General features: G+C 39.9%; 1 protein-coding gene across 1 annotated transcript in view; it reads right to left on the bottom strand.

The window, feature by feature from the left end:
* Positions 1 to 2,057: 2,057 nt before the first annotated feature.
* The window catches only part of WARS2 (tryptophanyl tRNA synthetase 2, mitochondrial), a gene marked incomplete at its 5' end in the record, with an annotated part of 43,960 nt that continues 33,516 nt past the window's right edge, over positions 2,058 to 12,501 (bottom strand). The window contains 4 exons of the mRNA XM_084279879.1: positions 2,058 to 3,030; positions 5,050 to 5,168; positions 7,712 to 7,797; positions 9,526 to 9,606. Of these exons, the coding sequence (XP_084136005.1) occupies positions 2,582 to 3,030; positions 5,050 to 5,168; positions 7,712 to 7,797; positions 9,526 to 9,606 (735 nt within the window). The 3' untranslated portion in view covers positions 2,058 to 2,581. The remainder of the gene's footprint in view (positions 3,031 to 5,049; positions 5,169 to 7,711; positions 7,798 to 9,525; positions 9,607 to 12,501) is intronic.

Raw genomic sequence — 12,501 nt, 5'->3', positions numbered from 1 at the left:
CCAACTCTCCAGCACGTCCAGATCCCACTGAATAGCAGCAGAGCCTTTTGGTGTTTGCCATCCCTCCCAGTTTTGTATCAACAGCAAACTTGCTGAGGGTACACTCTGTCCCTTCATCCAGGTCAATGATGAGTGTTGGACAAGGCTGGACTGAGTACTGACCCCAGGGAGATACCACTAGCTACAGGCCTCCAACTAGACTACGCCACTTATCACAACGCTCTGGGCCCTGCAATTCAGCCAGATCTCAACCCACCTCACTGTGGGTTGAGAACTGTCTAACAAAGTCAGGAGCATCGATTGAAAAGATAAATCATAGAATACTCCTATTTCTTTTTCATTGCAAAGAAAGCTGCTGAACATCAACTCTACATGTCAGGTGCTTTGAGTATCAGAACTATAAAAACACCTTGAATTTATGATTCACCTTTTGAATATATGCTATCTTTTTTTAGTAACAGGAAAAAAAACAGATAAAATAGTGTTAAAGATTTTCAGTATCTCCTACCTTCTCTTAAGGGATCTGTTGTGGGATCTTTGCAGAAATCAATCCATGTTAAAAAAATGTGTGCAACAGTAAACACTTTATACCGAGTCAGTAAGCACCAGTAACTGTGTGGCTTAATTTGTTGTCTTAGTTCACATGCAGCTGTTAAATGCTGACCAAAATGTCATAAAACTACCTAAATATGCAGTTATAACTGTGCCCTTTCCTAATCCACTACAGCTAATTTGAAACCAGAGTCTATTTTTGAATACACTTATTCTTTCCATTGGATGTTACCTTGGACTTGTCTACCCCGAGTTTGGTTTCCCATCATTCTGTCACCATCCTCTCTGTTCCTCTAGTCTTGACTAACTTTAGAAACTCTGTCATCACCACGTTCTTGCATGGCAGTTCTCTTATTCAGAAGCCTAACAAATAAATACAGGTCTTACCACAGATCTACAAATGCTCAGTTCACAACTTCTTGTTTTGAAAAATTAATAAGTTATTTCTGAATCACCTCACTATAGTGATTAACTAAATGTAAAAAATTTTTAAAAAATAACAAAAACTCAGAAACAACATAGAAACCCTCCTAGTTTTACTAAATCAGTTATGAAAGGCTGCAATCCTTCATGACAAATGCCATAGGCATATAATGGTTATGACCTGCTGGAGTACAGGATGAATGTGCACTAACTGATCACAGTCAGTTACAGATTTCTTTGTTCTTTCTCCACTCCCACTGCTGCACTTGACCAGGGCATCTGCAAGAAGCGGCTAGAAGCTCTGCAGCCCCCCGCTTCTCTACCAGCACACTGCTACACAGAACTGGAGCAGCATTACAGTACAGCAGTTTCAAATGCAGCACTATTAGCTACAATGATAGGCTTCAATATGCTGACACGAGACCAGCAGGGCTTTCATTATCACCTCTTACCCTGTACTACTGCCCCCTCTTCAGAAGAGGGTGTCTCCTTTTGACAATTCCCCATTGCCACACATTCCCTATCACATGGGTTCCAGTCTGTGGGTCTTCTGAGACCTAAGATCAGTGGAGGATATCACCATTCATCCATCACTGAGCTTTCTTACATCTCAGGAGTGAGATTTCATAAAGATCCATTTAATCTCAGTCTGGCTCTGACTTTGGCACAATTTTCTAAACAAGGAATTTGTAAGTTCTACAGGAGGATCTCCAATTTCTCAACCTGAGATTTCTTTCACACATTCTATCTTTTCCCCTGCACCTTTTCTAAAAAAAAAAAATAAAAATGTTAGTCTTGATAGTGAACTGAAAAACCTGGAGCTCCCTGGGAAACCAAACAGCAAGTGGAACAAGAGAAGCTGAAGCACATGTTTCTCAGTCTTTAGACCTGTCCAGCAGGATGGTACAGGTGACAAAAGAGAAATTCAAGTCCACTCTCTGGACTCTTTGGAGTGACTATCAAAGAGACCATCTAGCACCACAGTCACTGTGAGTTTTAGAGTATGGGTATACATATCCATAAGACACATTGACTCAATTCACACAAACTAAATGCAGAGACAAGATCACATTGAGTTTGAGGACATGATAGGGGAGAGGAAGTTCTCTCTTCATCACCCCAAGCATTTTATTTGTAAACGCGTGCTTTTAGTCTGATTATCCAAGAACACATTCAACCACCATATCAAAGCTGAATAACCATCAATGAGATGTCTGTCAGTAACAACATCACATGCACAGCCCAGGACGTCCTTGAGAAGATTACACATCGTTCTGCTAGATTCTGATCACCTTGCCTATACCTCAGCTGCTTGTAGTGGTCAATGGGGAAAAAGCCCCAGATCCAATTTGGACAATCTTATAATTTGCTTTTGCAGGATTTCTTCGTGAATTGTGATTGCTTCCATCCTCCCTCTTTGACTATTCAGACAAGCTCAATGTTGGTCCCGCTGGAAATATCTGGCTTCATGCGCATTTTTTAATGCAAACACCTGCAATGCTGTACTTGGATTTTCCAGGAAAAACGTTTTGTTTCATGATTAGGATTCAAATAACAAAAATGTCTGTCCCAGGAAACAGAAGTCCTTGCAACTACTCAGCAGTTTCTACTGAAATCCCACCAGTCGTCTTACTTCTTGATAGATAGGGGCAGCTAGTTCTTTGGCTTTCTCCGCTCCATCCTCTAAAACCTTTATCAGATGGGATTTGTCTTCCTGGAGTTTCCTGATTTCATCTCTGATAGGTGCAAATTTTTTAATAACTGACTCTGCTACCACTGTTTTGTAACGGGCAGTGTCGAGACCAGCAGACTGCTGCAGCACTTCTTCTATGCTAAGCCCCGACACTGCAGCATGAATGGACACCAGATTGGAGACACCAGGTCGACCAACTGGGTCGTAGGTCACTTCAGAGGTAAAGTCAGTCACAGCTTTGCGGAATTTCAGCACTATTTCATCAGGGCTGTCGGCTATGTTAACAGTAGCTAACTTCTGTGGGTCTGACTTGGACATCTTCACTGTTGGATCTCGGAGAGATTTTATTTTCTTTGTTGTACCTTAAAAAATAAAGAAGGAGGAATAATTATGAACACACATAGACAATGGCTTCATATGACAATTGGTAAGAACAATCTAGCAGCATGATAAAGTTGCCTGTTTTATCCTTGCTTAAAATGAGTTGTGAGCACAATCGTGTAGAGTCCCTTAGGCCCTCCCTGTCCTTCTAATCCACTTTTATCCTCCCCATAAACTTAAACGAAAGTCTGCTCCACTTCTGTCCTCCTTGCTAAGCAGAAACTCCTGACAGGACACTTTTTCTGTGACTGTATGCTGATTTTCTCCCAAAACCTCTCTCCTCTCTTGTATTCCTAGCACCAGGAACAAGTTACCCAGAGAGCACAGACTGCACATTACTCAAAAGTTCTCCAATAGTGGAGAAACAAGTAAAATCCACTGGTAAAAAAGAATCACAGGACAGTTAATCTACTTACTTCAGGAAACTCTTCCACCCAAAATACCTTGCTAATTCTAAATAAACACCATTGTTAAAAAAATCCTTAACCCAATACTAAACAACTCCATTACAGGAAAAGCACTGTTCAGGTAAGAGAGGTGTAGGTATTGTACAAACTACTAAGATACATGTATGTACATGAAATAGTAGCATTAGGGGAAGATTGCAAAGTCCTTTAACAGCATCAATCCAAACTGTTTCAGTCTTTCACCAAGAAACTCCATTCACGGAGCACACAAAGTACCATTGATTTGGAAAGTACTCACACCAGTTTTCTTTGGACACCTAATACAGCCAATTATATTACCTGTATATTCCTCATATATGGCCTTCGTACTCAGTGAAAGGAGGTGCTCTGTTCCCCCAGGAAGCGCTCTGTTCTGAATCACCTTTCGAGAGAGTCTGCCTCTTTTCTGTAAACCTGGAGTCCAGGTGATCTAACTGCCCACAGCTAATGAGTCTGAATAGGTCCCTAATTCCATCATTCATCTAGGATACTTCATTGGTTGGCATATACTTGTGCTGTTATGAAGGTATGCTTTCATGAGGAAAGTGAAAAGTGGTTTTTGTTTTGGGTTTGTCTTTTTTTTTTTTTTTTTTCAAAATGAACTTTTCCTTTCCTAGAAAACAGTTTCACCTGCATCACAGGCTATGCTCAGCTCCACATTACACTGCTTAGTATTTATTTGTTCATTGGAAACTGCAGAGGTTGCAGTAGTTAGCTACTAATCTCTAAGCTCTACTCTGGGTCTAACACGATTTTTGTCACTGAGGCTTGAAAATTGAGAAAGGTTTATTACTGCCTGTCTTTTCTAAGGTGAGAGCTCCTTGCCCTTTTGGGGGCGAAGGTCTCTGCTGTGCATTCCTCTACATTACATACAATAAAGATGCAATGCTTCCTCCTTGCCCAATTCTTCACGTTTCTTAACAAACATGCCATTTGCGCCATCTGACTCCTCCTCACCCCCCGGCCTATGACCTTATAGCTCAAAAATGGCTGAGAAGATTTTCCTTTGTAAGTCTTCTTGAGTTTAAGATCAAAAGCAGAAAGTGTCTGTAAGAGACCTTTACTGAAACATGCTAGTATATATGAAACACACTTAAAAGATATTTGAGCATCATAGCTATAAGCCTACAAAACTGTTTAACATGCTTAATGTTAAACATCTACTGCTCAGACATTGAGTAATTTTGCTTGCTAGAGGTTTCTTATCTTGTTCCTGACATGTCTCCCGAACTAACAACATGGAGCAGTGACACTACTCTTAAAAGGTCTAATACTTGAAGTGCGAGGCTGACAGGCAGCAGCAGAGTGCATCTGGCTCCCTGGACTAGAACACCAGATGTCACATGCATTCCTCTACTGGGGATTTGCAAAGCCTTCTATCTGTCTTGCGACTTTGGTTTCACAGCCTTTAGTCTCTTGTTGTCAGTTTTTAATTTTCTGCTCCCTTTTCTCAGTCCCTGAAACCATTTCCACAATATTTAGACCCATCTTCAACCTCAAAGTGCAGTTTAAGGGGGGAAAAAAAAACAACCCAAAAAACCAAGACCAGCTCACTTAGAATGGCTTTGGGCACAGGAAAGAATTCTCCGTATTTCTTGTTGAAATGTTGTGCTATATCTTGGGCTAGTTCCAGGTGCAGGACTTGATCTTCTCCAACGGGAACACGTGTTGACCTTTTAATAAAAGACAGATACAGGAAACTCAGAAAAGCTCTTTGGTTCTGCTGAAACGTTACTCAAGACTGTCACAGCTTCTGCCACGAGTGAGGGCCAGACTGAGCCAAACAGTCCCAGTTAGATATAGGTGCTGTGGGAACAGGATCCCAATCTGACTGTATCCCAGGATGAATCTGCTTTTTGTCCTGAACTGAAGCACATCTCTAAGGGCAAAAATAGTCCTTTGCAAAAACATGGTAAAGAAACCCATAAGAACAAAACATTAAACTTGGCTCAGAGAAAGGTTTTTGTAGTATCTCCTGCTGACTCTTTAGAGATCAAAGAGCACGTGTTACAGTGTGTGAAAAAAGTAAGAAAGATCTGCAAGGCATAAAAAGCACAAGCACCTTGCTTTTTCAAGTCTCAGGAAAACATAACTGTTGTTGAGAAGTTAGTACTACAGATTTATCAAGAGAAGGACAGAAAAGATTGGTTCTTCCTCACAGGTCACCTTTAAATAAATATCATGTGGGCCAGTGCCTCTATGCCACAAGTGTTATCATTCATAGATTAGAACTATTACGATCAAAGGATCATTTGATCTTCTGTATTGAATTCAATATCTTGAATACAGTTCTGGAGGAAAACTCAATCTGCAGGGGACATGAGGAGGTGAAGAATCCTTTACTTCCCTTGGTGATTCTTTCCCACAGTTAATCATACTCACTAAAAATGTATGATTCTTTTAGATGAGGCAGACTTGAAGTCTTGCCAGCTTTTGATTACTCTCCCCTCCCCCAGCAGATTTTTTTCCTAAGGCTTGTGGGGTATTCAGCTCTGAATCCTGGACATGTTCCAGTGTAAGAAAGTTCACCATGCATCTTTTAAGTTCCCAGAAAATTTCAGTTCCACACGGTACTCCTTCCGATTCTGAATTACTGGGCTGACATCCAGAAATCAATTTGTCCACCTTTATTCCCCACCAAACAGTCAGCTAGGCAATGTAAAAACAGTTACAGTAGCCAATAGGAAATCACAGTGGCCTACAACTAACAGAAAGAAAATCAGTTACCATAATCAATATACTTTAAGCAGGTCAAAAGAAATGTTTCCATATGCCAAAATGGTTCCATATTCACAAAGTTTCCCACTAAACAGAAAACACATTGCCTTCATCAGTGCCTCTGCATGATTATTTGCCTTTTTCCTTACTGTTTTTTTAATATCTCTGTCCTGGCACTACTTTATTCCTTTCTGTCGTGTATTTACCTTCTGCCCATTTTCCTGTCTCTTTGATCCTCGGTTCATCAAAATTAGTACTGTTTCTCCCCCTCTTCCAGCTCTTAATTCTTCTTCATGACTGCTGTTCCCTTCCTGTGTTTCCATTTTTCCCTGATTATCATTCCCTATATTATGTTTTTACATGAAAACATTTCTTATTAAAGATATTATGTCAAATTTCTTCAAAGAGATATTGTTTCTCTTTCACTTCCTTGTTTTGTGCTCTGTCTGGACAGCCTGCTGTTAATACACATGGTAGCAAACAAACCACAGGCTTTACTACGGAATGATGAATCAGATGATCTTCTCAGAGATGGAAGAGACACACATGGTCGAGCTCAATCAAAACAAGGTGATTTCTGATAAAGTTGTCTAAATTTCACCCTTAAATACTGCTTGACAGTATCTATCTGACTATCATCTTCTGGTCTTCTAACATTACTGTTTTCCCTTACTAATGATCACTTAGAATTACATTTCTCTAGATATATTTTTCTGGGTTAGCAACTGGTTAATCTTGTTTATTCTGTCCCCCTAAAGTCTCTATCCGCTTAGTTCTGTACTACTTTTCTGTCCCAACAGATACTCACAACTTCACTTCAGAACAATTCAATGAAGTGCACATGCTCAAAACACAGAAATAATACATCATGCAGCGTCTCTAACATTTACTTATTGACTCTGTTTTAAACATTCTGAAATACAACCAGTCACAAGAATGCACTATAGGCTCTATCAGCTAGGCTACAGACTTAGCCATGCTGAGTCACCAGTCCCTCGTCAGAGTGTATTTCCACTGTAGCACTACAGAGAACATTGAACTAGCCCAGGTACCACAAGGCACAGTGCATTACTCACTGGTTCATCAGTATTGACAGGCCTGTACAGAACCCCACACTAAAATGGGTACACGACATACTGCCAGCTTAAGCATCTCTAGAGTACACTGCGTAAAATAAAGCATAACCACTTAAAAATATATGTGTATATAATATGCATGTGGACATGCAATACATATACTGAAACATCAGTGTAACGTAATTCCTAAGAACTGTTCTGAAGTGACCAGCTTTTTCTCTTTACAGCCCTGTCAGTTGCTTTCAAACCAGGCCAGTTTTCAAACAGCCACTGGAGAGGTAAGAAGCTGTCATGCATATCCAACCTTCTGATCTAATCACACCCAGCTCCCCTACTTAATAAGCTAGCATCTCTCCCTGACAAACATTCTTTCTCATGCAGCTGAACAGAGACTGCCCATGGGCTCACATTCTGCCTCTTACTTGTACAGCAAAATATCTGCTGCTTGAAGCACTGGGTAGGTCAACAAACCAACAGTTCCTTCATTATTCTGGCTGGCACGCTTTGCCTGTTTGCAAGAGAGAAACAGAAAGGAATCACACTTTCAGCTAATGATGTCAAAGTCTGATTTTAATTAATTAAAATTCTCACTAATTTAAGTAACTTATGGCATAGCTCAAGGGAAAAGTGTGCCATGTAAAAACCACTCCTTATGAACACAACACATCCCATTTCATCTCCTACATTTATGATCTTCCCTATGCTGCTGATACTGCAGTGAGGAGAAAATACAGACTTGTGGTTTTTTCCGCTTTATAATTTTACTAACAAAAATTATTAAAAATACAAAACAGTCTGGGTTATTACACTTATTACTAATAAGTTCTACTTTTAAAATAGCACTTTCAGCAGTAAATTTTTGAAACATTTTATAATGGAGACATATAAAGTATCAGTATCTGTCTTTCACAGACAAGAGATTAAGATGTAGTAACGAAACACAGTCATCATGAGAGTCAGTGACAGCTAGGGGCAGAACCCAGAACTACAGAGGCAGAGTCCAGCATTCTCCCTGTTGGTTCACATTGCTCCCCACAATGCACACACTGTCCTGAAGTCCTTTATTACTCTTAAGATATGGATCATTTAAACCAAAACAGTCAGGCTACAGATACTCATTCTGTTCTAGCAGCATAGCAAGTCTTTGCTTTTAACAATAAATACACTAAACCCCTTAAAATCTTAATTATTTCATTAAAACTATCCAAGTATCTTTGTGTTTTCCTCATACGCTCATAGATATCCTGTCTTCTGTCTACATCTCTAAGTCTTTAGGGTTCAGGGGATGTAATTTGCAGAGCGTAGCACCTGTAACACCTATCTGTAGTTTTGGAAAATTAATCCCGTCAAAATTGGATTTAAGAGCTTAACTTTAGAACCTCAGGTTTGAAAAGGTTGGCTTTAATCTATGCCATGCATTAACACTGGTTGCTGTATTTAAGTTTTACTGTTTTTATTTAATTAAGAAGAAAAACAGGAAAAAAAGAAAACATCTGGAGATATTTAAGACTGCTCTGAACTCTGCAAGCCAAACTGCTCTTAAGATTTTTTTTCTCCCCCTTTTTTGATACTTCTCTCTTCTGCCTTTTGGTTTTTCTACTTACTAAATGCCAAAATAAAATCAGGAAATTAAATGCAAGAACTCAGCTGATGCAGTCATGCTGATGCAGTACCAAGATTAAAAAGATAAACATTCGAAACTTGTAAAGATGAACATTTAAGGGGCATTAACTTTATCACTCAGCACATTTTTAATATTTATAATTTCTAAGCTCCTATTCAGCATATTCTTCTTTTGCACTCTCTTGCATAAAATCTAAAGAAGAGCTACTCTTCATGGTGAAAAAAGTAAAGCTCTTTATGGAACTCTTTCATCAGCAGAGCTCAATGTTTTCACAATACCATCTTGTAGGTGTTTTTGCATTATTAAATAAGCATTGAAGTAACTCCAAGTATTCTAGCAAAATAAGTTTAACTGATTTAACACTAAACAACCCTTGTATTTAATACAGTCTCTGCAAGTCTCTGCCAAAAATATTATCCTGTCACTTCCAGCAGAAAAACATTCACTGATAGCAACAGACCTGGAAAGAAACATGTTCCTCCTTCCACCATAGGACTAGAGAATTACTTAAATCTAAAGCAAGAAGATACAATCGGTACTTCACAAATAACAAGAATTTCAAGGATGGCAGTTCCAGTGAATTCCCATATATTTCAATTTATCTATCATTACCTTCCACTGGGGCAAGCGTAGCAGGCGTGGCACATTAGTTAAGCACCCAAGAATCCAGGCAAGTTCTGCATGCTCAGGAACCTGGAAGTACAAAGACAGAATATATTTTAATATCCTGCATTAATACATGTATTTTCTCAAAATCGATACAGACAAGTAGTATCAGAGATCAGAAACCTATTTATTTTTGTCCATTACTTTTTTCAGTAGGGTCAAGTGACAAGTTAACAGAAAGCTCTGGATGCTACATGAATTGAACATAATACGCTCAAGCAGCATAGCAAGGTTCTTGATCCTGTCCACTCACATTCTAAAGAAGAAACAAACAAAATGGTAGTAATAGAACTGAACTTTCATGTAAATATACCCAACTGCTGGCCACTGAGATTAATAGATTAACATGTACATCTCTACCTTTCTTGGCTCCAGTGCCAATAGACCACCCAAGCTTCATTTCTTCTGCATCAGGACCCCCAAATACACTGATTTCCCTTCATTGTTCTGACCAGATTCACTCGTGCCTCTTGTGCCCCAGTAGACCCCATTCAAGCTCTGTTCAGGCTCCCCCAGCCCTTGCCCAAACTGTGCTACACCACAGCATGTCGGGCAGTGTAACTGCAGGTCCTTCACAGAAGCCTGAGCTAACGTCCAGGGAATAAGACCAGCCAGAGTGCCCCACAAGGTTGTGCCTATCTGCAGCCACAAGCCAAGCAGAGGCAACTACCACCTCCCTTAGCAGGGCAATGCCCTGCAGTATTTAATCAGGGCAGGGGTGTTGATGGCCACAGTCTGGCAAGTTAATTAGTCACATCTGAGGTCAATCCAGAAAGCCCAGTGAAGAAACTAGGGCAGCAAGGAAAGGGTTGAGCACAGATACACTGTGATGTAGCTCATGCAGACTGGGGGCCTGAGCTTAAGTGGAGCTCCAGGAGCACTGGGCAGAAGATGTACAAGTGGAGGGTCTAAGTAAGGCTTGTCAGGGTCTTAATGACCCTGATCTCTTTGCAAAACAGGGACAACTGCTCAGATTGTGTGACAAACTTTATAGTACAGCCTGAGTTGTGGATTAATTTGTCCCTCAGCTCTGCAATCTTCTCAAAACTAATACTGACCTGCAGGTGAAAGAGAAAGACCAGGCTACAAGGTTGGTTTTAAAAAAAAATTAGAGAAAGACAACTCCATATAAGGTCATACCACAAACTCTTCATTTCATATTCTGGGGGGACTGCAGTTATAGTAGAATTTAAACAGTTTCAGGGACATTAGAGAAAATGATTGCCCCCCCACCCCCTCCTTCCCCCCAAAAGGAAGACTTTCTACAAGCAGACACCAGAAATGTGCTTTGCAACAACATCTGTTGGATGCATCCACATGTAGCTTCTTGACATATACCCTTCATTCTTTGCATTTCCAATATCAGTTTTAGGATTAGTATAACAGGCAAGCATTGTGACACATACGGTCTCCTCTACCTTTTTTACAGTCATTTTGGTCTGTTGCTAGCAAGCTATATAGAAGGTAATTATCAAAAGAACAAGGTGATCTCTGTTCTGTTCCTTTGTTTACACATTGAGTCACTCATTTAAATACTAGCAGGTTTGGATGTTTAAGAGCATGCTAATCATCTCAAAAGATGTTCAAGCTTCATGCTTGCAACACGATATAACCGTCCAGATGGAAAGCAGCAAGAAGTATTTGTTAACAAGTAAGAATTACCAGCATTGTTCAAAGCAGTTCCTTTGTTGTTGTGTTTTAAATGTAGTAATTTCCTGGCTAACTAGGTTGTTTCAGTTGTCAATGTTGTATAAAGGTATCTGACCTCAAGACAACAGCTAAGCAATGAGAGATATGAAATATTCCAGGTTGATTTTATTTCCCTTCTTTCTACCACAGTAGTTTATTTTTCTTCTTTTTTTCTTTTGATTTCTCATGCATATTTGACCTGCAGTTTTCAGTGCACAAGACAAAAACGCAGCAAGATGCACCAAATGGACCTACAAGACAGAAAGAGTAAACTGAGCTGTACAGAAAATACTAAGCTCAAGACCCCTACTTCATTTATAAGGAATCACCATCTGGTTCAAAGTGGTTTCTCATTCCTTTCTTCTAGTCACGGATAGAGAGAAGATGGTGCTCTGTTGCACTTGTGTTGACAAGAACTCCTTTTAAAAGTTATGCAGTCATTGATCCAACTCTGTCAGACGTTGCTTCCACAGCCAAGACTGCACGTGTGTTTCATTGCATCAGTGGCTTTGACGTTACATCAGTTACCAAAACACCAAGTGATATAAACAGCATTGTTGAGTTGAATTTGCAGTTCTGGATCCTAGTGAGCTGCACTCACTTCTAACCTTCAAACACACAGAGTCCTTTCCTAAGCAAAGGTAGAGTGCTGCTTATTATAGAGAAAAAAACTGATAAAAGAGGGAGAAATTATGAGGTAAAGATTTCAGTTGGAAAAAATTTCAGTCCTGAAGCCTAATGAGTTAACATTTATCACCCAAACTGCAGTAACTGACTGAATCAAGAGGTACTGGGCTTAAACCACAAATCGTTTGTCAGACCAAATCATGGTTTAAGCTACTGTGTTTTACTTGGCAAGAGGGCCAGGTAATTGCTGCATTTGGTCGGTCACTGTGCATCAGCTCCAATGTGGTTACTCATTAAGTACAGTACTCCATCACTTTGATTGGATAACTTTGGAAACTGGAAGAAGTATATGATGAATATGACGTCAGTAAAATAAAGGCCCTGTCTTCCTTTCTGGCACTCAGGAATACCTAATTGTGGATCACAATTAGGAGAAGCCATTGTCTCGGACAAATTCAGTCAGCTTCCTGCCCCAAGTTAATTTAAAATTCCGAGCAAACGTCTTCATTAAACAACCAAAACGTAAGAACGTAAGAAATAAAATCCCACTGGATCGCAACAGGGGTAGCTGTAGCCTAGCACTCTGTTTCCAGGAGCAGCAACCAC

The sequence above is a fragment of the Gallinula chloropus genome (genome assembly GCF_964237585.1).
Source record: "Gallinula chloropus genome assembly, chromosome: 1".
Classification (NCBI taxonomy): domain Eukaryota; kingdom Metazoa; phylum Chordata; class Aves; order Gruiformes; family Rallidae; genus Gallinula; species Gallinula chloropus.
The sequence above is the reverse complement of the archived record's forward strand: the minus strand, read 5'-3'. Positions and strand labels throughout refer to the sequence as shown.